The sequence below is a fragment of the Dendronephthya gigantea genome, unplaced genomic scaffold (assembly GCF_004324835.1).
Source record: "Dendronephthya gigantea isolate DGI-Jeju-01 unplaced genomic scaffold, DenGig_1.0 000252F, whole genome shotgun sequence".
Lineage (NCBI taxonomy): Eukaryota > Metazoa > Cnidaria > Anthozoa > Malacalcyonacea > Nephtheidae > Dendronephthya > Dendronephthya gigantea.
The window spans coordinates 187,011-212,612 of NW_021163262.1; the positions used below are offsets into that span (position 1 = coordinate 187,011).

Below are 25,602 nucleotides of genomic sequence, written 5' to 3' on the forward strand. Positions count from 1 at the left end.
AAATCGATTCGCTATAGCAAAGAAATTATCGCAGGTAAGAAGACACGTTTCGAACTAAGAGGTGTATCAAAAATGCACACAAGTGGCCCCAAGAATAAAACTTTTCGTTGTTAAAAGGGGAATTGTTTTTAGGATTTAGCCAGGACCTTGCCTCTTTTAAATCCACTCCAAACTGAAATTTTGAGAACATTAAATATACTGCAAGATTCAGGAAGGGGGTTATTCCGAACCACTCAATGGCAGGGTGGCTGCAATATTTTTGCAGTAAAATCAAATTAATTTTTATTACGCTCCATGTGAAATCCGTCATATTTGAAATACAAATTTTGAAAATGCATAATTAAAAAGGTAACACCGCATGCAATATTTGTTTCGGATTCGATTCTTTTGATTGGCAGCAAGTGGTAAGGCTACGTTTGTTCCTGAATTTTAAATAATCCAAGAATGCCTGAAATTTTAAAATAGATTGTTTATAATTTGCTTAATTTTATTTCACATCGACATTGTTTATCATACAAAATGGCCTTTCATTTCGAATCTTTCCAAAATTCCATGCACGGAAATTGCTGTTCAAAACAACGTCCCTGCGACCCTGCCCTCACGGCATAAAATCTTTCGACTGACAATATATCCTCGTCGGGTAAAGTTTGGACGCTCGTTTATTGACCAATCGAAAACGTTCTCATATCCAATTTAGTCCTTAAAATACATTTAATCTTAGGTTAAATATTTTAACCCTGGGTTAACTAACCCTACCGCTAACCCTGCTTTGAACAATACAGTTTTAACCCAGGTTTAGCTAACCTAGGTAATGAATTTTAACCCAGGTTTAGCACTAACCCAGGGCTCAATTTAACCTGCTTTTGAGCAACCGCCCCCTGAACATAAACAATACAGTTCATACTCATTTATAGATGCCTTGCGAACCTAAATGTTGTTACGTTCGATCGCGAAATTCAAATTCAGCCGGCACATCGTACTTTAAAAAGTATAGAAGTTCATTGTTGAAAAATGTAAATAAACCGCATGATACGATCACTTTATCTTAAACTTTGGAATATTAAATCTTCAATCCTGTGCAAACTGTGACGTGCCAAGGCGCCCATACACGACCACATCTTGTTAAACGGCGAAATAGCAGCGATATTTATAAAATAAGACCCGAATCTATATGTATTAAATATATTCTTACTTTGCTGTCATTTACGAAAATATTCAATCTGACGCTTCAAAGAATGTCCCACAAAAATTAAATAATTTAACCGCCGCTGGAAGGACTAATTTAGAGTACAAATTCTCTTTTAATTTGATGAACTCATATCTGTGATGTTTCCCGAATCGTGGTTAAAATGATAAATTTGCAGTTTCAAGCAACTGCATTCATTGACAAAACATGATCATGGTGTATGCACATAAGCAAGTAAATGTTTGGTTTCATAAAGACTTTTTTCATTACTAGTCTAGGACCTGTAAAGGAGTTTGTATGCATTTCATTTAGGACAGATTATCTCAACTGTTTTAGGGTAAAATGACCATGGCGGTCAACATGGCATATGCTTGCGACGGACGGCGAAAAACGGCGATCAAATTTGCAAAATATGGCTGAAATCGTGTTATAGCGGGGGGTAAGTGAAATGAAATATGTCGTATCGCAACAAAACATTGTTATTTCCTACGAAATTTATAATAAATATATTAAAATAAGCATGTTTTTTCATCATATGGCAAAAATTTTTAGAAAATAGGGAAAATTAGACTTTGCCAGGTGAATCTGTAATTTTATGCATAATTAGCAGTTGACCTGGAATACACATTCATTTTCTTGTAAAATATGAAACTTAGGCTAATTTCACCCTCCAGTGACCACCCCTAAAAGCAACCATTCTGAACCATATAAACAATTCAGAAAGTCTGTAGCTTGGATAATTCAGGATTTAGAGCTATGTCGATTATGCCGTTTCTGGGTGTGGTCATTTTCAGGACTTTCGTCCCGGATTCACATTTTGGCACATATGCCATGTTGACCGCCATGGTCATTTTACCCTAAAACAGTTGAGATAATCTGTCCTAAATGAAATGCATACAAACTCCTTTACAAGTCCTAGACTATACCCCAAAAGCATTCACGTTTGTGATGCATGTTCAGGGCCTATGTAAACAGCCTCTTAAAATTGCGTTATTAAAATATACTACGTGCATATATACTACAACAATAAATACTATTATTTCCTAGAACAAAATAACGGAAGAATCAATTAACTGGGACCTAACTGAGAGCTCGGAAAGGGCTGCTGAAAGGAGAAAAATCATACCTCAGATTCAGAACTGTCGTCTTCGGAGCGTTGATGTAACCAAAAGTAAAGACACCACAGATAGTGTTCCCGCCGAATAAAAATGCATTCATAAACCTGCCTAGAATTATTCTGAAAATACAAACTTTTGTAACGATGATGGGCGTTCTTTTTGGGTTTCCTCGTCTGAAAACCTATTCCGCAGCAGACAATTTTACGAAATATAACCAGTGGCGTAGCCAGCCTGACGATCAGTTTGTCCCGCTATGTAAATTTCGAGTTATTACAATTATTCATTTCTTTATAAATTTATTGTCTTCACAGTCAATGATCACCAAAAAATTAGCATAGCGGGACAAATCGTCAGGCTGGCTACGCTACTGAATATAACAGAAAACATACTCCGAAACAGTAGCGTAGCCAGCCTGTCGATTTGTCCGCTATGCTAATAATTCAGTGTTCATGCACTGAGTGTGAAAACAATAGATTTCTAAAGACATGAATAATTATGATAACTCGAAATTTACATTGCGGGACAAAATCGTCCGGCTGGCTACGCCACTGCTCCGAAAATAAACATCTTGAAAACTCAAGATATCAGCTGTTAAAAAACAAGACACAATATTCAAGGTGATATTTGGACTCTATTTCAAAGTCATTGTCAAACCTTGACAATGACTTTGAAATAGAGTGCAAATATCACTTGAATATTGAATTTTGTTTTTTAACAGCTCATATCTTGAGTTTGCAAGATGTTTATTTTTGGAGTATGTTTTCTCTTATATTCCTTGTCTGAATTTTGTTCGTTTCTTTGAATTTCGAAATTAGAACTCATTACACAATCCCGAAATCTCGGACACAGCGGCATTTTCGCCAGATACTAGTGGAAATTATACGTGATGATGATGAAGATGATGATGATGATGACGTTAATAATGTATGCTCAAGTAGTTGTGAGAATGTAAACTGTGACAATACCCTTGGCGTCGAAGTTGTATCTTTGGACAAAAGGAAAGGAAACGAAGCAATAAACAATGAGAACAAAAAATTAGTTTCATCTCAGGCAACAGATAAAAGCAGGGAACAGGAAATTTCATCGGGAATGTCCAGACTTCTTATCAATTCATGAAATCTGTGTATATATGTATCGATCAGGTATTTGTGTTCTAATGCTCATTTGAGCATATTTGATGTATTTTTCGCAGTATCGACGAACCTTTTATTAATATCATCATTATTATTATATCTTTATTATCATTGTAGTTATTATTGCCGTGAAACCTTTTTTATGCATGTTCTGAAAATTTTAAAATTAAAACTCTATCCCGCATGCAAGGCCATATACAATTAAGGGAATGGACGTATACGTAAATTTTGATTAGTTACCTTGTTATAGTGTTTACTGCAAAAAGGTTTGCATTCGTTTCATATTTTTATATTCAGCAAAAAGATGGGCGCCCTTTACCTGAATACATTTACTATGCTATGCGCTTGTTTGAAGCCCCGTCCATACTGACTAAACCCTGCGTGCTGCTACTGTAATTGATTATATGCGAATGTCAGCTGGGGTATAACAAAGTAAGCAGACCTAATTAGGGTATCTCGTTGAAAAATAAAACTGACTTTGGATTCCAATTTATCGTGTCGTATTATGCTAATAGGACTTAGATTTGCGTTTTCGGCAAACCACGGTTTCAGGTTAGCGGTTTGACGTTTCCACAAATTTGACCGATCAAACTCACTCAGGACAAAAGGTCTATCGCATTACACGGGCGCGCTCACTTCCGGTTGAGACGCAACAGAAATTTTCCGAAATTTTGTAGTTTTTTGCTTTATACACTCGCAGCATAAAACTTGTGACAGAGGTACCTGCAGAATTCGAAAATGCATCACATGTGTAATGTTTTACAAGGGATTTAAACGAAATTTATCTTTTTGCGAAGTCGGACTTATGGGGTTGAAATTTCATTTCTGCCTACAAAATATGCCAAAAATTGAACGGAAGTCAGTTAAAAGCGGAAGTATAAAGCTCCAAATTTATTGTGACGTCGAGGTACCACCATATTTGGAAAGTAAATGTTTTCGCGGTCATTTTGATATCAAAATCATAAATATTCATGAAATTCCCGCGTCGGACTAATAGGGTCGAAATATTGTAATTTAGGCATTATGCTCCGCGTATTTTCGTATTGTTTACATGCTTGATCAGTGCACCGCTAGCAGATTGACCGATAAAGCATATCCGTAAAATGGTTGCTTCTATATTCTAAGGATGTCGCCGTCGGGAAGTATAGCTTTTCATAGCGAATAAAGGGGAAATATTCCTGATCTTTGCCATAAGGTCGCCACTCGTCAAACTTTGAATCATAACCTTTATAATGAATACGGACATTTTTCCACTCGCGATCAACCTCGGTAATCTAAATTTCATATAGATATTATTGTCCTTTCTTGGTTTTTTAAACAGTCGGTTTAACCGAAGGGGTAATCTCTGCAAACTCCAAACCGTCTTCGAGACGTTTGGGGGCTGACGCACATTTCGCTTCGGTCTTCCCGCCATTCTGTTCACATGCACTTCCGGATGTCGCGCGGAATATATCAGTAAGAGATTAGAACCGAGGTTTAAGCATTTACATGCATACTTTTATGCCAAAAAGCTTCGCAAGTCTCCTCCTTACAAATAGGTCGATTGTTCGAATTCTTCCGCTTGCCTTGACTTTGTATTTTTATTAACAACTCTCTCTTACACCATGCAGGAACACAAGGATATTATACTATTTATAGAGAGAATGTCAAACTGTGATACCTGACCGCTAATACCAAACTCATTATCGAGTAAATGTACTCGCTTTCTTCAAGAAAATCAGTGATAATTGATATCAAGTTAGAAAATTACCCCCAAGCTAAATTGGAATAATAAGTAGCGGGGTACTTTAATGAAGAAGAATTTCCCTGGTAACACGCAGAGTTACGTGAAAAACACACTTCTAACTCAGCAACTGTTGACCACAAACAAGAAGGCAAAAAACAGAACGTCAAGTCGCGGTTCGCGGTGAAGGAAAACGTCAATCTAAGGTCTGCAATAGATTTTCCGGGTGTTGTTTTGAGAAAGCCGCTAGTCTGCTAAAGCAGCTGCTTTTATTACACTGAGCAAAAGTTTTATCGCAACGGCATGGGAAAGGAGAGTTTTCGGAGATTTTTTCCGGTGGAAATTTAAATAACTTAAACTTTGTTTCGAATTCCTCGCGACGGAACTAAATATTTTTGAATTGGAATTGAAAAGTTCTGCTACGCATGCCGTAGGCGGAAGTTTTTCGTTCCGAGGAAACTTTTCTGGTGTGTTTTTCGAATTGTGGAATTTTTCGACCGAACGAAATTTTTTGCCCGATTTTCTTTTCAATTGTGACCGGTGAAGGGAATCAGTCTACGGTCGAATTCTCATGCACAATTGAAAAGAAAATCAAGTGGAAAATTTTGTTCGGTCGAGAACTGGTTCCTTCGATTGGAAAACCGGCTTAATGCAGCTTTGGGAATGGCATGGCCTGCCATGGCCCTCATAGTTTTTTTTTACATACATACACCATACATAAAACTGTGTTTTAGCAAGCTAGCCCCAACAGCAAAAGCTGGCATGGGGGGCGTGCATAAAAATAATAAATATAACAATCATTAACAATTTACAACTATTTACATATTATATATTTTTTCTTGCGGTTCGAATTCATATTTTAGCGTTTCCTGCAATCTTATTGGCTACGTGAGCGGTCCGTATGAAGCCGTACAGACCGCGCGAGATTTAAAAGCACGCACGCACGGGGGGCGGCAATCAGTGAAAAAAATATATTATATACCCGGTTTAGTCGGGCCGTATATAGGAAAATATATACATATATATATGCTTTTTTAAACGAATTTTGCTGGCCTATAAAGTTGAATGAGCAACTGACAGAAATCCATTTTTGCATCCCTAGATATGTTTATTCCGAAGAGATGCGCCATCGTATGAAAAGCTCCTTTTTATATATTCAGTATTTGGTTTTGGCAACACTAACGCCTGTATTCTAAAAGCTCACTCACATTCAAACTCATTGAGTGGGAGATCTTAATCTTCTCATAACGATTCAATGGCGGAATTTCCAGCCGAAAAGGGGCTTGATTTTCAGTGGTTTACCTTACATCTTTCCATCTTTTGGGAGAAAATTTTCTCATTGACCAGCATTAACAAAATTTATATGCCACACTCAATTAGTGTAAGTGTGAGTGAGCTTTTTGATTACAGGCGTAAGTCTGTATCACCATTTCGCAAATCATTGAAATAGAACAATCACTAATCTTAAGAAACATTTTTTTTAAATTAGGTGCGGCGAGATTGTTTAAAATTTTTCATAAAAGTTGATTTCAAATATTGGCGCCTTTGGTCTAGATTTGTACAAGCGAATGTCTTGAAAACTTCAGCTATATGCGTATATCATATGTTGCTCCTGTTATTATCAAATTTTGCTCCTGTTATTAGCCGGGCGGCTCGAGATTGATATTTTTGTAATTTAGCTTGGTTTAATTTGCTCAGAAAAGTCGGTTTACTCTTCTGCACACAACTCTAACAGAATTTTCAAAATTGTATTTCAAAGTCGTATAGGTGACAGTACATACTGTTCCAACATCTTTCACTATATATTTGTGTTGTGAATAATTATGCAAATTTCTGCTTCAAGCAAAATCCGTGTAGTTTTGTTTAACAGGTTCCTGCACGCAAGTGCTCCTAGTGTAAAATTTACGTGATGTACGTATATTTGTTTGTTTTATATGAGTTTGTTTGAAAACCCAGCAGCTATTCGTACGCTAGTATCTGTTGTGCTAATATAATGATTTTCTGTTTACAGGCATATAAATTCTTTAGCTGAAATTCCGCGATTGGATATTTGTGCCTTGTACTTAAATGACTAAAAATTTGAAGAATATATTAAACAAATCCGATAGCCAGGTGTAATAATAAGGGTTGTTTATCCTTGAGGAACAGGTACCATGGGTCCTCGAAGAATGCGTATCCTTATATTTGTGATTTTTTCATTTGGAACGCTAACTTTCATCTATTTATACGATGAGGCATTCGTACTCAGCAGGATTCCGCCATATAAGGGATTTCCATCTACCTGGAAAAGAAAACTTTTAGGAAACACGCAAAATCACTCCATCCATTCAGAAGAGAATCCACTTCGTCTACAGGATGAATTTTACGGGGAAGGTTGCGAGGAGAATCCGTACCGCGAAGGACTTCAGATATTACTCCAGGAATGGAATCTCATCGCAGAACGAAGAAACATCAGCAAGTCTTTCATATGCTTTGGTTCCATGCTGGGCTCCCTACGTAATGGCGATGTGATACCTCTGGACACAGATGCTGATATATGCATGCTGAGAGACGAATACCATAAACTCTACGCTGAAGAATCAAGAAGACCCTTGGACCTGAATGATGGAAAGATTCGCTTGCTTCTTCAAAGGCATTCACCGCATCCTTCCGCAGACACCCCCCGGGAAGACTGTAATGGTAAAATTGTAAGAACCATCACAGATGACTGCTCCATTCTTGACCCGCACGCCCGACTATACATTCATTCTAAGATATACGTGGATATTTTTATGATTGAAAACCACGGTGATATCTTGTGGGACGAATATAGGAACGTATTTCACAAACGAGAAGTTTTATTTCCTTTGAAGTCGTGCTCTTTCCTCGGAATACCTTCCATGTGTCCTAGAGATTATTCGAAGTATTTAACACCGTATTATGGCTCTGATTTCATTAAACCTCTCATGATTTGCAAAAACGGTCGCTGGACTCCGAACGTTGAGCCAAATGGATTGAAAAAAATTCTTCTCCTTATTTTTATAGCGATTTTAGCACGAATATTTTCGCGATAGCCTACTATTAAATTAACAACACTTGTAATCTCGATTACAGCTGTGTGAATATTTTAAAGCTGTTAAAAAGACGCTTTTGTCAGTTGTTACCAGTCTAACTTGATAAAAATGATTCTAATATAATGATGGATACTTTTATGTGTGCACGAATTTTAACCCGTGGGGATTTAATGCAACTCAGTGAAATGCTAGATGCTTTGTGTTGCTAGAGAAAGGAGACATGTCGAAGGTCATGGTGATTCAGATTCACATTTAAATATTGTTAATAAATATCATTTTCGCGTAGGAGCAAATTTTACTGCATCATATGCATGCATAAAAATGCTTATAGCAAACATTTACACACTTGTGGGTCCCAACAGAGTGCTTAGGCATTCGAACTCTGACAGTTACATTGCTACGGGTAATTTCAATAGTTTTCGTTTTTTTGGGACACCCTGTATATTTTACTCAATTGGTATAACTTTAATTTGTAACAATTTGTATAGGATTTGTAGCAATCAAATCCTGGAGGCCTGGAAGATAAGTCTAACATGAATTCCTTAACACGGCTGTGGCCGAAATTGCAGGCTCAATGTAGTCAAAGAACAACTTTTAGAAGTTAGAACATTTAGAACAAAACGTTATAATTTGCAAGAATGACGACGTTCTTTACACAGGCAAAATATAGGTTTCTACCTATCCAAGACGACAAGAGAATTGAGACATGGCCATTCCTTCAGGCATGTCAAGAAATTGTTCCTTTCTTTGGTATGTTCGCTATTCAATATATATATTTTTTATATTTTTCAGCATCGCACAGATTTTATATCTAATATATATAATTTCATATTTGCTTATACGAATGTCGACTATACAGCTTGTCAGGTCTTAATTATATGTGAAAGTATAAAAATGTATTTAAATCGTCAATTTCGACAATTTGTAGAGCATATTATTATATGCAGATCGTGAGATCGCCTCTGCATAGTGTGTCTACTATTAAATTGGTGATGTAATAAATTGATACATTTCACTGATGTAGGCCAGGGTTAACACACTAAAAAGCTCTGCAAATAATAAATTCATTTTGTGTTCCTACAAATTCAGGATTTAATCTGAATAATTTACCATACAAGTTTCAAAAATTACGAAAAAAATTAATGTAGTCATCAGGAAGTTCTTTTGTACAAATGTACAAACAACTGTACAAATGTCAAATTTTCCAAACAAGCAGGAGTAATTATTAAATTCAGTACATATACATTTTTTAATATATTAAGAGATTGAAGTCATCCTTACACAAATTTATTTGTCAAAAACATAACTTGTTACCAAAGCTCAGTTCTCTCTCAAAACATCACACTATTAAATAGGCTCTTTACAAAATATAGTAGAAAGTTAACAAAGAATCCTTGCACAGTGAAAATCTCTTATGTTCATGAAAAACTATTTCACACAAAAGAAAAAAAAACACATTTTGCTTTTTAATCAACATTGTAAGTGTTGACTAAGTTGCCTTGATGGCACTCTTCAGCAGTCAAATATCTTGCCAAATTTGTATCAATGCAATTTTGCTTGATGTAAACACACTTCACAATTTGGAATGTATGTAATAGCTCAAGATCATTGAATCTGACATTAAATAAAGTGTGTTCCTATAAATTTCATTGAATATGATCTGAAAAAGTATTGAAACAGGTTTGAACAATGTTTACAACGTACGTAAAATGGTACTGCATGTAAATTGTGAATACCTTTAGACTATTCAACTGTTGTTTAAAGAGTCTAGAGATGTGTGAATATTTAATCTAGGTTTCCATTAATCTTTAATTATGTGGTATCAAAAGCATTGATATGAGAATATATTAGATGAAGATAAGCTGGATAGCAGCAACAACGCTATTAATAATAAATGGAAAAAACAATCTTTAGTGTTTTTCTCTATTCAAATCAGACTTTTGCCAGGTGATTTTACATGTCTGTGACAGTGACATAACCACTAAAAGGAACAAATTGGGAAAGCTCTGCCCTCCAAAGTAAAAAAATATCCACACATGAATGTTATTGTGAAAAGTTAAATCATTGTGCTGTAGGCTATATGGGACTCTCCCAAGAATGATCAAAAAGTTTTTATTCTCAGTTTTAGCAATTCATATAATTTTTTCAACATATGAATGAAAAACTGCAATAATTAGTCTTCCTGTCACATATTCTGAAATAAAAACAGTCAAGAATATAAATTTATAATAAGAGATCATAAGTGATAATTTTTCTCAACAAACTAGATGCGCAGATGAAATTTTTACTAAATATCATAAAATGATTACCAAATATTATAAAATGAGGCATGCTATATGTATATACATATACATGCTACTGCCAATCTGATGCAAAAACATATGACAAATATATCACAAATATATCAGCTGGTTGTCAACATCAGCCTGTGGAATCATGCAGAAAAGCATTTGTAGTATATTTCAGTATTTGTAAGAGTGACGTTTTTACTGCACGAGTAAGATTTAAAGGCGACAAGGCCGTAACAAGCGCTATAATTCTGGCGGTGGATATTCGTATATGGGACTGAGCCATGCCACAGGCGCAGCTCTGTGAAAAGGCGATTGAAGACTGTTCGACTTCAATTCAAAGTCGTTTTCAAACACCAGGACCAGGTAGCGGTTTTGGCCCTCGATTTATACATTTTTTTTGTGCAAGGTGAAATTCAACTGCTAAGGCCTGAGCTTAAGGGGGGGGGGAGGTGGTTTACTGGTCGTCTCTTCCGAGCCTGCGAGCGGCAAAACAAAGATAAAGCCGTAAACTCGTCTGTACTATTTTATCAGACACATAGCTAAGTGAGTGCTGATGCATTAAAACTACTATATGTGGAATGTCGATAAGAGCTTCTCATCCAATTATATAGCCCTTGCCTTGGGTTTATTCATAAATCCGAAAAATCTTAACAACGTTAACGCTTTTCAGATCTTTTACGATATCAGATACCATAGTCATGGATATGAAAGTATTAATCTCAATCATTGCGTGAAAGTTTCGAAAAGGCCGCTGTTGTTTTAATTTTTGATCTTTTTAATACCGAAATCGTTTCTCAATTTAATTGCCCGGAATGCAAGTTTTTCTTTCGCTGAAACTGTTTTGTGAAAACGTATTTTCAAATTGTTTTAGTTCTTTGTATTAGCCATTTTATGGCTGTACCGCAGCACGAAAACGAACGAATATGCACTGTGTCTGTGTCTTTGGAAATTTTCAAATATGAATTATACGAATAGACGAATGGATGGACAGAAGTTCAGTCACTGTAGCTGTCGGAATCAGCATTGGCAGAATGTAAATTCTGTCGTCAGTAATCATTATAATACTTGCATATTTTCCCACTTTTTTCTGCATGTTATATGACATACGGAAGTAACGAAACTCGAAAGGCATACTTAGAATGCATAGTTAGAAAACACGATAGTTGCTGTTTCCCAATGTGTCAAAAATAAATTGCTAACCGTAATCTGTTATGCACGACAGCTTGTTAAATATGGAATATATTTTGAGACAGTAGGTTGCACGACAAACCGTCAAGAAGCATGGGTTGACGAACTCTGGAGACGGTTGTGCAGAGGTTTAATAACGTTTAATGGTAAATTTTCAACGGACGTAAAAGCACTAACATAGGGGGCCTAGGTACACAATAACATTACAGTTTTTGACGTAACAATTGTTAAAAAATAAGTGAAGAGAAGCTTCAGCTAGTGTATGATTAGTTAAGATTCGATCCAAGTTATATACCGGACAATTTTAAAGGAATTGAAAAAAAAAACATTATCTGGGCATCTGGATATATAGCACTATCCAGTTTTCGTGCAACCAAGCCCTGGAAGCCGCTGTAAGTCACGAACAATGTCTGTGTCAAATATAGCGAAGATGAATTAAGCCTCGTTTACACTACACTCAATTTATCGGCACGGCACGGTTAAAATTGGTACCCGTATCCAATTTAGTTAATGTTAGTGTTCTGGCTACCAAAACAAAAGCCGAGAACGCATGAAACGGGCACGGGTATATATACCTATTTTTGCCGTGCCGTGCCAATAAATCGAGTGTAGTGTAAACGAGGCTTTAAATTGTTACGGGTACCCATTTTAGACATGCTGTGCCGATAAATTGTGTGTTGTTTAAACGGAGCTAGAGTAATATGTATATATACAAAACTCCTATATTGCAATATTTTTCACACCTACTAATATTTTGCAAATAAACGTTCTTCAAAATCAATTTTCCCAACTGTACTAATAAATGCCCTAGTTTTAAATTTATTCTAAAGTGGAAGGGTCCTTTAGTCGATTCACGGCGTCGTCAGGTGCCGTGGGTCTCGTGAAAACAGGCAGAAAAGGACAATTTTAGACCGTTCCCAAAATCGTCCAGTCCTGTTCAAACTCTGTCTAACGAGGCCAAACATTATACTCGTTCGTTCTTCGCAGGTTGACTATATGTAATTATGCCATTTTACGGTCAACATGACCGCCTTTGGAACAAATGATTGAAATGAATGTGATTAGGTCTCAAAAAAGACCAATTTATCAGACGCACTTCAACATGAAAAATCATTTTTGTTGTAGATATTCTTGGACCCACAGCATTTGCTCCAGTCAAATCTGATATCAATGGCAATATCGAGGTAAGTAAATGAATATGGAATCAGTATGAAGTCTGTAAAACCGCGTTTATACTACGTGCTTTGACCTGGACCAGGCCTAGATGTACATGAACGTTGTTTATCTGACCTAGACCAGGCCTGGACCTGACCACAAAATCCAGGCCAACATTCAGCAGAAGGTGGCCTGGACCTGACCTGAGGCTAGATTTTGGTAATGTGAACAGGCTTAACCTAGTCCTGACAAGTTTTGAACTTAATAGTATGATTTGTATAGGATCCAAATAGTATTACCACTTTTCGGTGTGTTTTTGGTCTTCTTCCAAGTATTTTGTCAATTACTTTGGCTATCCGATATCATCAACAAGGAAGACAGTGTGAACGTGGCACATATTACCTGGACTTGTCCTAGACCTGGTCCAAGGTTGAAGTGTAAACGCGGCTTAAGTTACCAGCAACTATAATATACATATGAACAATCCATCGCTCGTTTGATCGAGAACCAACGTTTGAAATCTCCAATCTATAGTGTAAGCTGTGTGATATTTAAAAAAACCCGATATCGATATATCGAAAAAAATATCGCTTTGCCCGAAACGAAGTCTTTGAAAATCTGCTGATGCGACCATGACACGCCTGAAAAACAAAGCGCACTTCGCCCGCATTCGGAACGGGCGTAATTGGAGTATCGCCTTATAATCGCGAAATTTGCGTTTTTTCTCCTTACAAGAAAGCCCCGTTTACACTACAGTCAATTTATTCGCGCGACACGGCTTAAATCGGTACCCGTATACCCAATTTTATTAGTGTTCAGGCTACCAAAACAAAGGCCGAGCACAGATGATGGGCACGGGTACTATTTTAACCGTGCCGTGCCAATAAATCGAGTGTATGAGCCTCAAGGCTGGATTGCAGAGAAACGGTCCGCTAACGAAATATTTGCATATCTTCTTTTGAAATAAGAACATTCAAGCTGAACTGATTTATTTATTCTATCAAAATTCTGTGGAAATCCACCCTTAATGGAATTAAATGGAGCTGCGCATGGTGTTTTATTACCTCCTTTGTTACGTACATCCTAAGTTTGTCTATTATGCAAAAGGTCCATTTATTAATTGGAGCAAATATTAACAATGGGATGGAAGCAGTGCGTAACTAGAACGATAGTGCGGGAGGTTTTATTCAAATATTCAGTTCTGCCCGGCGGATTTCTTTCGTAAGTGCAATAGCTTACAAACAAAATCCGCCAGGCATAACTAAATGTACGAATAAACACTCCCCCCACCCCCGCCAATTATCGTTTTAGTTACGATCTTAGGTGGGAAGACAATGTTAGACCTTCAGGCGCGCATTTATACATGTATGATGTTTATCTATTGCAGAAACTTACAAAAAAATACAAGGAAGACCAGGAGAAATATAAGGTTCTACAAGATATAGTTCAAAGTGAGATTGATTCTGGCACTACAAAGGCGAAGAATTCCGCAACCGACGCACTTCTTTGGTTGAAGAGGTAAAGAATACATGGTTTGGGGTTTATTTTAATTTAACATTGACCCTTGATGATACGGTCCGGATATATTTATGGAAAAACAAACCGACAAAAACTTTACAGTCCTCACTACACTACGTGATTTAAAAAACAGTATAGGAGTTTTTTTCGTAACAGTATACAGGGTAATATTGTAGGAGTTGATATTTCTGGAAAAAACAGTCTCTTAGGTTAGGTGTATTTTTCGTGAACATTTGGGAAGTACGCGCCGAAGGTGTATATAGTATATACTTTGGTCGGCATTTTGTGGCGTAGCCAGCAACGATAATTGGGGGGGCGCATATTCACATATTAATGTTAACAGACTGTAAAGACAATTGATTTGAAAAGAAATTAATCCTGCGTATCACGAAAATATGAATATGTGACCCCCCCAATTATCGTGCTGGCTACGCCACTGTCGGCATTATTACCAGTGGTTATTGAACATGATCAACAGTGTTCACAATTCTGTCCATGGCGTGCAGCCCAACATTCTTCACTTCTGCTTGATGCTACAACTTGATAAAAAATTTTATATATTTATTGACCATAACTGATTAACAAGTCTCTCAGATTCTAATGTTGCATATATCTCTCCAGGGCGTTGTCCTTCATTCTGGTGTTTCTTCAGGAGGTTCTGACTGGTGAGCAGGATCTCACAAAGTGCGCTAAAGCAGCCTACGAGGGAACTCTAAAGAAATATCATGGCTGGATGGTTCAGAGCATTTTCTCAGTGAGTGTTTAGTTTTCATGATTTATATCTTGCTTGGGTTGGTTGTTAAAAGCCGGGTAACGCTAACCCAAGGTTGAGGATGCTTAATCCAGGGTTAAATTTTAAACCTCTCTTAATTTGGGTTGCACATATCCCGGCAAGTATGCAGCGGTTTAAATTTAACCCACCTGGCTAATGGGGTGAAGGGGCTGTTTACACGATCCCGGCGGACCCCGCTTAGCGGAGATTCTACGAAGCGTGAGATAACTTTGAGGTATTGAGTATACATACAGTGTAACATGATCCTGGTAGTCGTGTAGTGAGTATTTCCAACAATAGCATGTCCTTGGGGAAAGCAGAGAGTTGTTTATCATGTTGCTATTGATTGGAACTCTCTAGAAAATGATGTACGAAATAGTAACTCTTTAGCTACTTTTAAAACACATTTTTAGAGATTTTAGGCGTACTTTTTGGAATTGGCTAGAAATGTACTGAGATATAATTTTAGTCTTTATAATACTTTCATATCTTCTTTGCAATACTTCATTGTACCAGGTCCTTACTGAAAATCGCTTCGGCGAGTAGGCTTACCTGATGAATTATTTCATCATCATCATCATGCATGCCTGTTTTGCTTCATAAAGACTTGTTTTAATATCCCACGCTTCGTCGAATCTCGGGTAACCAGCCTTTAACTTGCTAATCGGTCGTAAACTTTGATTCAAAATGGACGACAAGGAAGTGGAAAATATAAACACGTAAAAATCGTCGCTAAAATAACAGTTTTGAAGGATTTTATAGATAATAATAACAGCATGTTACTGGTGTGAATTCATTTTATAATAAATCAATACAAGCCCCCGGTAATAATTTGTTTTTGCTCAGTTGGCGATGAAAGCCGTTCCATATCGGAAAGATTTCATTCAGAAACTAGGAAATGGTCAAGATGAAAGTGTCGTCCTGGCCGAAATGGGAGATTTCGTGAACGAATTGAAGAACACTTTCGACGTAATAACCGAGTTTTGAACAGACCGGTCAGGATGATCAAAAGAAAGTTTAATATGAATTTAATAATTGATATAGGTCAGTTATATAGAATTGATTAATATGAGAATTTAATTATAGTATATAGGTCATTATGCGATAGCGAGTGCAATTTAGGATTAATAGTACGGGTCAGCCTCGTTCCCAGGCTCTTCGAATTACCTCGCGGAGAAAGTCACGACAAAAATTCCACCTTGTGGTTTTGGCAGACTAAAATCAGATACTGTTTGTATGGCACTCCAGTATAATTCATAATGGTAATACAACGAATAGAAGTTTAATTAATGCGAAAATCATACAAGTGATTACAGGCCTAAAAACGCCCAGGTTGATGCAATATTGATATGAACAGGATGGAGCAATGTTGTGCTGCCCACATTGTTCAGAGCTGTTATCAACATTGAACATTATTGTTACACCCGATTCAGTGTCAACAATATTGTTCAATGTTGATGACAACTCTGAACAATGTGGGCAGCACAACATTGCTCCATCTTGTTCATATCAATATTGCATCAACCTGAGCGTTTTTACGCGTGTACAGAATCAATTATGCCCAGCGGTAGGTGCTTTGATACCCATGAGTATGATTTTCGCATTAATTACTCGACTTAATTATATCTCTTGTGTAATTAATGCTCAAATCGCACTCCTCTTAGCCAGTATTTGCCAGTGTCAAGAAGATATAGAATAAATGAATAACTGTGCTACTCTCATAGTCTCATTCAATCGGCGTCCAGTGATTTTATGCTAATAATAAATTAGCAAACCAGGAGAAAAGAAAGTGGGGAGGGGAATTCTTCAGGAGTCACTTCTGCATTAAAACGTAAATAATTACTTTTATTTTAAGGAACAACGAGTTTCAAACAAGAATAGACCTTTTCAGCTTGCATGCAAATCAATCCATTTCAGATGTTGTGACCATGGAATAGCCAATAAAACTTAACCATTTCAGACCATGTGACTTGAAATGGGTTAATTTGCATACAAGCTGAAATTGTCTATTGTAAATTGAATTTCTTCGTTTATATATATATATATATATATGTAGGTATAATCCAGGCCTCTGGCGCGCAAATTTCAAAAGCAAAAAAAAAATTGCCGCCATTTTACCTACGAAATTTCCGCGTGGAGGCCTGGATCATACATACAAGAAAGGCTTTAGTGTCCGCCATCTTGGCTTTAAACGTCCGACAGAGTGAGCGTTCCAGTCTTATTTGAGTTCACTGGTTGGCTAGTGTGGCCATTGCTGCCAAGACCGTATTCAGTTTGGATGATTTGCGCTGGGAAAGTATGGTACGGAACAGCGAATGGTTCAACAACAAAGAAATTTGCTGAGCAATATAAAGTACTCGGGACTGGTTCACCGCTGCTCACGTTTAACACAATCGTGGTCGCATGTTTGCATTCTAGGCATTTCTTGGCATCAATTATAGTATTCGTGTAAATGCAAACAAAGTGTGCCATGAAGAGACGAAGTACGACGAGGAAGTAGTAACTTAAAGGAAGTCGTCCGGCGATGTTTGTATTCATAATTACAAACCAGTCGTGCTTGAGTGTGCTCGTGCGACGCTTTGATTCAGAGTGTGTGAAACAGTTTTGCGAACTTACGAATTCCACGTTTACAAAAACTAATCAGTTGATCAGAGTCAGTTAATAAACAGCTTGCTTCTTCAAACTGAGTCGCACATTACAAATCGGGCACGAGGGATATCTGTCAGATAAAGAGGTAATTTTTCCTTGTTTGGCTACTTTTACACTCAAATCAGTTTACTGCGTTTACTTTTACACTTAAATCAGTTTACTGCGTTAAAATTGAGTGGTTTACTTTTGACAGATTACATTCCCTGTAGGTGAAGAGCTAGCGAGTAGCGGGTTTGCTACGATTTATCTGTGCGTTTCCAGGAGTTGAAATGGCAACCACGCCACAGCCGATACGGCAAGACAGCAATCAGGGCAAGGAGACAGATTGTGCAAATGTAAGTGTAACGCTTTCAAGAGCTACGACAAGTCTTCAACGTTTTCTAGACAGCATATAGAATTTACTGCACGTCTTGCATTGTCAATTTGCATGCATGACCTGCAACGCTTGGCAAAGGAATCATGCAAAATATATACTATGAACTGTAGCTGTTGCCGAATTTTCCCTCTGCTAATCGCGAGATCCATAGCGGGGACTTAGGTAAGATTATTTTTCACATTTAGGTGGTTTGGAATACGAATTAATCAAATTGAATCGCCAAATATATTTCTTTGTATATTTTCATAGTCATAGAAACGTTCCGTGTTAGTCACTTGCTATACTTCCTTGACAAATTACTCTACAGTTCTCACCGTATTTCCTTTTTTATTAGCACGGCTTTCCTTTTTTATTCTACTTTGAACTGACTCGTTTCGTCGATTAAATTAGAATTTGTCAAGGGGGAAATTTAAGTTGTATGATTCAATAGTGGTGTAAATTTCGCGCGCTCTGCTTTGTAATTTTTCCCCGAAAACGGCTCTCACACGCGGACTTCCTTTTTGAAATCCGGATGAAGTGTTTCGTTGAAAGCAAGGATTTTTTATTTTGGACTAAATAAAAGAGAAATTGTCACATATGAAAGTAAAACCACGCGAGTAATTGGATATTTTCGCGGATCACAGACGAGTCTTCGTACATTGTGTCTGTGCGTGGGCGGCCGGATGCTCTAACGGACAGGAAGTTATAAGATTTTTTAAAGATAATAATAGTTCACTTTGAAAAGTCTTCAATAATTTTGTACAAGACAGATAGACAGTTTGAATACTCAAAATGTTCTACATTAATTGAAGTATGAAATATTATGAAGCAAATGTAATAACTAATGTAATGCAACATTGCCAACATTATACAGCCATATAGTAAAATATTTATTTAGATATGCATGCATGCTAAATATGTCATATCTGTGATTTTTATAAATCAGTTATACAGAGTAAAATTCTAAACTAACACAATACAAAAGATTGAACAAATATCCACATACCAAAATGAAGGAAAATGTCACTATAAACAAAAGGACCATGCGCGCATTCTTTAGAAATTCAAAACAACATGTCATGTGCCTTGTCTGTATGTTTATATTACCTCATAGCAACAATAAAACCCCGCCAAAAAAATGCTTATAACGTTTTAATGCTTATAAGACATTTTTCTTGATAAAATTAGGTTTTTGAATTTTTTTGAAAAGTTTTATGTCTAATGCGCGTTTCTTAAAGTTGAATGGTCTGTGAATTCTGTAAAGTTTAATAAAGCTAAGTAAGGGAGGTAATAAAGTTTAGGGATGAATATGACATGTGTATTATTTAATTAGGTGGCACGGTAAATTCGAGGTAGAGAGGCCATTTAATGCGTCTGCATGTATCATCATCAAAAGTTTCAAGATAAAATTGCGGGGCTGAACTCTGAAGAATGATACATTTAACTATAGTCATGTTGACTTTTTTTGATGTAACAGCTGGATAAAGGTTTATAGTAAAACCTGTATTGTTATTAATGGAAAGAAAATTTGCCATTCAATATATATTAATTGTTCATATCTTCTTTATTCACATTTAAACCATAGTACTTATAACAAATATGGGAGAGTCAGTGTTTGCAAGAACACAGGCACTCAAAATGCTTCACGAACATTGATCGCCTTTGCATTTGCCACATGCGAGTTGAGGGCTTTTACATATTCTGGAAATTAAAAGGTTAGGTCAAGATGAGATTTGTCATGACACGCACACGTTTCCTCTGTTGATAAAAATAGGGTGTGTCGATCAACTGTCGACGTACATGCACGAACATACATGCTCGAACATACATGCAGGGTTGCAATGAAATAAAACAAACTCGACTTCAACAAGTTACAGTAACAAACATGTGTGTAGTTAACAGTGTCAGTAAGAGGCGGGAGGATGAGCTTCACCCCCCTACCCACCCGCAAAAAAAATTGCCAAGCATTGCAAATTTAACGCGTGTCTGTATGAACTTGTTGCTGAGAAATTCAAACTTAAATCTGAACTTCTGCTAAGAGAGACTCCTAAGTCACCCCGCATGCTATAGAAAGTAGGTTCGTGGACTTTACATCTACTACAGTCGGCTACTACTACTATCTTTCGAGTAGTGGTATTTCCCTTATAAAACCTTTCTTCGATTAACCAATCCTGCTGGTAATTAATCATGCATATACAATGTCTAAAAGGTCTAAGGTATAAATTCTGAAAATTATAGGTGCATAAGTTTCAACTGAATCACAGGAAGTCTATATATATATATAATTATTCCTTCATTACCATGCGGTGAAACTAAATATCGTTCACATGATCGCGTGTTATTGTAGTCAGTGCAACTAAAAAGAAATCGATACAGAGTGTCTCTTACTCAATTTTGCGATTTTCCTTTTTTATTGGTGCTGAGGAATAAGTAAGTTTTGAGTCTTGAAACAATTTCATTTCAACTGGCTATAAATTACACTAATTTACTCGTTCACATCCGGCAATCGAAGTGAGACTATCGCACCTGTTCAGACCAAGAAATTGGCGCGTGTAAATTCTTTAATCTGGCCAAGTCATAAAGGTTTATTTCGCGGAACAAACCGTATTATGCAAAATCCTCAATTCAATCTATTCAGAGGTAAAATGCTTTACTAACTGCATTAATTATATAGCAACGCTATAAATAATTATAAACAGGACGTTCTCGATGTTTTGAGTGTTTTTAATTGTTGGTATGGCGCGCGCGACCCCGCTGCGCGGACCCTGCATGGCGCCTCTCTCGAAATATCGATGAAGTCAATGTCATTCCTGATAAGTTCTGTTTTTTAAAGCCAGTTTTCCACTAGGCGGAATTTTTCGAAATCTCTATTTATAGAATATAGTAATGGCTGAGATGGGCTTCACGTTTTACTGTCATGAGCCACGTGCAAAGATGCCAAATATCCTTCAGGCCTTCTTCAACACATGCATGATCATGAAAAAGAATTTTTCATTTTGACAAATAAGTGTGCAAATTAGCCATTACTCGAGAACGAGGTTCCCGGTCGTGGCCTGGTAGCCTCGTTTTAGTGTTTCGGCTTATTTTAACATTTATTGGTCGAAGTTGAAATTCGGCTTTTTCATGCATGTGTTGAAGAACAATGTTTTGTATCTTTGCACGTGGCCCGTGCGAGTAAAACTTGAAACCCATCTCATTTAATTAAGCTGATTCTAAATTTAAAACGATAATTTTGTGACGTAACTATCGAAAGTATCTATTTCAAGAAAATATTTTTGGTTTGAATCAGCCGTGAATAACTAATTGCGCGCAATAGGGGCTGCTTTTCACTGTCGTGTTTTCTGTAAGTACATACACGTAAAAATTTAATCTTATGAAATCAACGGTTGAATTCGGTGTGTTTTTCTGGCTTAACTTAAAATTAAATTTACAACAACTTAGCCAGGTTTTTTACGTGTGACATACGTGCAAATAACGCCGCGAATGTGGAAAGCAGCTCTAAGAAATGGTAAAAAAGAATAGTTATCAGTACTGCAGATTTACGGGACCACAGTAATTGGCTAACGTTGTTTCGACCATCATCATTGCATCTATTGTGTATATGTTTTATGTGTTTTTTGTGTATTGTAATATTAGTATGATGTGGCAAATGTAAATAAATAGATTTGAAGAAAAATTACTCGTGGAGTTGTTGCATATCTAAATGAGGGACCTATATACAGAACATTGATAATAATATGCGGGATGCCTTTCGTAGTGTACATCGCGAGGATCGACATCATGAAAATTTGGTTGCACACTGCATATTAGTGTTGTACTTTACGGCTACAAGTGACATACTTTGATTTGAGATCTTTGGTCACGCGTACTGACCATGCCCATTTCTCGTTAAGATTAAAGTCACACCCCTATTTCAACTTCCTTTTCGACTGCCCTGCCCCTGTTTATATTGTGCGAGAGATGTGCGAAAAAAAGTATTTATGTGGAAGGCTATTGAAAGCGGAACTGTAAGGTTTTCATAATAATGAAATTAAATCTTAATCCCATGCATGTGACCATCGATAATCGCATGCGTGCTTCACGTGCAAAGAAACCGTCAATCATGCGCCGGTTGTATCAAGCCAATTTAGGTGGTTGAGTTCAAACCTGGAAATAGAAAACATGCAAGACTATGGTTTTATTCAGCAAGCGGACTAAATGTTTTTAACCTTAATACAAAGATACTTCATACTGTTTACAAAGAACATATTCTGATATTCAGTGCATAATATATTCAAAAGTTGACTCATTAAGAGTGCATGAGGATGTAAGATGTAAGAGTGATGTAAAAGTTTAAGAGTGTTATTTAATTTTGACTTATCCACAGTTTAATTAAGCTAAACGGGCTTCAAACAACCAGCCCCTGCTGATAAAAAAGCAAATTCTTCAAGTTGGGACAAATAATCGCTGAGCTACAAATTTTGGTTACAAACTGTTCACTGATGTTTACCATTTATTGTAGCTTGCATTCTCATATTACTGGTCGTATAACTTATTTACAGTCTATCTTCAGTGAATATGCATGCCATTTCAGAATGTTACTAGAGAATGACTCTTTAAATTGATTAAGATATATTATAAGAATCGAGAATTCCGGTGTAAAGAGGGGGAGAAAGTTGTATTAAAACTTATACTCTCGGGGATTGTTAGCTAAAACTACTTTCGCTAAAATTGTTGGCCCCTGTTCGAAACTGAAAAGAAAAGTGGAATTTTTACACAGCATGGACCGCGGGTTTAGCCCCCCCCCCTTCTATTTAGGACTTAGTCCCAGCCCCCTCACTCCGCGGGCCCTGCCTAAGTGCAATTTTGCTGCAGTTACGAATGCTCAAATAAGAGCACTTAAACATCAGACTATTCTGTCTATTCATAACTTTTCGCTGTTTTGTTGCTATCAAAAGGAAAAATTCGCAACAAGAATCGCAAGTGTAAACGGGCCTTTAATCCTGACTCCTTCGCCACCACCCCCTTCCGGCTCTCTTCAGTGGCCAACCCTCCCCCCGAGTGGCCAACCCTCCCCCCGGCCCTCTTCATTGCCCTTGCAATAATTCATATCGTTGAAAAGCTAACGATTTTTTTTATTAAATATGAATTTAAAAACTTCTTATTTTCTAGGTTGTGTTGTTTCATTCCAATGTACCAGTTGTAAGTGTGGAGCGAGGAACAACGTTTGGTTTGATAAAAATGCTGTATGAATCGATAGGCGGGAATGGTAAAATCATTGGCTTGAAGCAGCGACAAAATACTTCCAGTTTGGCTTTTATTATAACACAAGAGCAGACCAATTTGACAGAGCAAGAATATGACATTATTCTACATGGTAAGAATTGACCTATTGCAAAAAATTAGAAGTGAGACCGTAAATAAACTAGCTGTACCAGAAATCGACGTGTTGAAGTAAAAAATAGATTACAGAGGTAACTTGAAAAGTCAAGCCAACTCTGACATATACAATTATACATCACTGTACTGTTTTTCGGTTATTCTTTGTCGCGGGGGGGGGGAGGGCTTTTCACTGTTTTTTTTTAAACGTTTATCATCGACTATTTCTCTCTAGGTGGGAATAAATCAGCAGAGACAAATTTAGAGACGAAATCAACTAATAAACATGACAAAGAGATAAACACGTACATTTCATTGCGACCGGACCAAATGTGGTACCCGGCTTGGGCAGATTCATACTCCGCTTCAACCAGACGTTCTTGGCAAAAAACGCCAGACGACATTGTAAATCATGTTGAAACCACAACAAAAAGTGGTATTTATTTGAGCGAGAAAATGGATAAAGAACGTAAGAACATCGAAGGCTTTCCTGATCACTTCAACGTGCAAACGCGGCAAAAATTCGTGCCAGTGGAAAGCACCTTTGAGTATTTGGCGAGCCGTAAAGAAGTGAGAATTGATTGCACGACGAGAGACGAGAACAATGAAGAAAAACGTGTTGCTTTTCTCCGAGATAGCACGTCTCCTAGTACAGCGAGTATTGATAGTCCTGGAGGGTCATCTCAAAATTCCCCACACCATCAGGTAATTTAATTTGATAATGGAGCTTATACGCGTAAATAAACGCGTGCATTCCTTGCCTGCTCTTGTCAGTTCCTCAGTGGCAAGGGCGTTGCACCGGCATCGCAAAAGCGATTTCCACCGCAGGACAGTAATTGACACATTTTTCTCATGCAACTCCTGGCTTAAATCTGAGATGCGGCGTTACGGGGTATATTATTACGAATAATGAAACGAACCGGTGAGGACAATAATGTGTACATATATAGTTCAGTAAAAGTTAAATAAACATATACAGGGCCTCAATCTTGGTATTCCAACTTCATAGCTTCACTGGGTGCGCGTTCCAGGTTTATTTATATATCCGATATTCTGGCTCCTCAGCGGACTTACGATGATTTATCCAGCGGTTTACGTTTTAGGCCGAGCAATCTCGCCCTGTCAAACGAAAATTGCAATGTTTCTATTGTAAGAAGTTCTTCGTTTGCCGCAGCGCCTACAACAACCACGAGAGAACGCACACCGGAGAGAAACCATTCCAATGTAGTGTCTGTGGTCGATGCTTTGGTCACCAAGGCAACTTGAAGCAACACATGCACATCCATCGTGAGGTTAAGCCGCATGTTTGTGATATTTGTGGCCGTGGTTTCACCCGCTCAAACAGGCTACGGGATCATAAACGTTCACATCAGTATGAGCTCTTCATGCAGACAAAAGTTCAGTGGACAAAAGCACAAAAGGTTTCGCCGGAGAATCACGCTGACAATATTCAAATTGTATCCCAAACATTCGAGGAATCCGTTACAAGCGATGAAAACCAGGACACACCGTGATTGAAAACACCTGATCCGAGTTGATCGGTTTCTATGCACGTAAGGCCCTGTAAAACGCCGTGCAATTTTCTTTGCAACTTCCAATGCACGTCTACTTTTAAGAGATGTAAATTAGTGAAGATTCTTCAAAATGTAAGTGTAACAAGGGTGAAAAGAATGTAATAACATTGCTACAATTTTATTGCAAGTTGCATGAAAATTGCACCCTTAACTCTTGCGTGCTTGTCTGTAAAATAGCTACTTTTTGGCACTTGCGGTAGAATTGCATAGTTTAGACTATAGAATATTTTCAAAGAATTCACTAATAATTGGCCCAAAGCGAATAACACAAGGTATCGGTATTTTACGGAAATTCTTTAAATGAATGTTAAAGAAATTAAGAAATAGCAAACGCACCATTCTAAACCTGTAAATAGTAACCAGCGACTTGCTGACTAAGGGTCCTCTTGTACTCTTTAATAAATTGTTCATATTAGTTATCGAAAATTGTAAATATAACTCCTAATATCTAATTTTCTGTGTCCAGTCACCCCAGTCCGTGCTAATAACGCCTTTCTACCGTACGTATTATATTTCCCAAGTGTTTATG

General features: G+C 37.2%; 2 protein-coding genes across 4 annotated transcripts; both read left to right on the forward strand.

The window, feature by feature from the left end:
- Window positions 1-8,788: 8,788 nt before the first annotated feature.
- On the forward strand, window positions 8,789-16,124 carry LOC114540875 (glycolipid transfer protein-like). The gene is made up of 5 exons (XM_028560886.1): window positions 8,789-8,963; window positions 12,818-12,876; window positions 14,235-14,365; window positions 14,987-15,119; window positions 15,984-16,124. The coding sequence occupies exons 1-5, from the start codon at window positions 8,852-8,854 to the stop codon at window positions 16,122-16,124; spliced, it is 576 nt and encodes a 191-aa protein (XP_028416687.1). The 5' UTR covers window positions 8,789-8,851.
- Window positions 16,125-17,614: 1,490 nt separating this feature from the next.
- On the forward strand, window positions 17,615-25,594 carry LOC114540873 (zinc finger protein 90 homolog). Of its 3 annotated transcripts, none has more exons than XM_028560881.1 (5): window positions 17,615-17,871; window positions 17,980-18,121; window positions 23,293-23,497; window positions 23,735-24,204; window positions 24,603-25,594. In XM_028560881.1, the coding sequence occupies exons 2-5, from the start codon at window positions 18,056-18,058 to the stop codon at window positions 25,011-25,013; spliced, it is 1,152 nt and encodes a 383-aa protein (XP_028416682.1). In that variant the 5' UTR covers window positions 17,615-17,871; window positions 17,980-18,055; the 3' UTR covers window positions 25,014-25,594. The 3 variants fall into 3 exon arrangements, with proteins under 3 accessions (XP_028416682.1, XP_028416683.1, XP_028416685.1); XM_028560882.1 differs by having other exon boundaries at window positions 17,996-18,121; XM_028560884.1 differs by having other exon boundaries at window positions 24,674-24,737.
- Window positions 25,595-25,602: the final 8 nt, after the last annotated feature.

Excerpts from the sequence above, each read along its gene's own strand:
- LOC114540873 (XM_028560881.1), top strand. The coding sequence starts at position 18,056 with ATGGCAACCACGCCACAGCCGATACGGCAAGACAGCAATCAGGGCAAG. Across the intron at positions 23,498-23,734 it reads ATATGACATTATTCTACATG|GTGGGAATAAATCAGCAGAG; the intron begins GTAAGAATTGAC and ends ATTTCTCTCTAG. Across the intron at positions 24,205-24,602 it reads AAAATTCCCCACACCATCAG|GCCGAGCAATCTCGCCCTGT; the intron begins GTAATTTAATTT and ends TTTACGTTTTAG.
- LOC114540875 (XM_028560886.1), top strand. The coding sequence starts at position 8,852 with ATGACGACGTTCTTTACACAGGCAAAATATAGGTTTCTACCTATCCAA. Across the intron at positions 8,964-12,817 it reads AGAAATTGTTCCTTTCTTTG|ATATTCTTGGACCCACAGCA; the intron begins GTATGTTCGCTA and ends TTTTTGTTGTAG. Across the intron at positions 12,877-14,234 it reads ATATCAATGGCAATATCGAG|AAACTTACAAAAAAATACAA; the intron begins GTAAGTAAATGA and ends TATCTATTGCAG.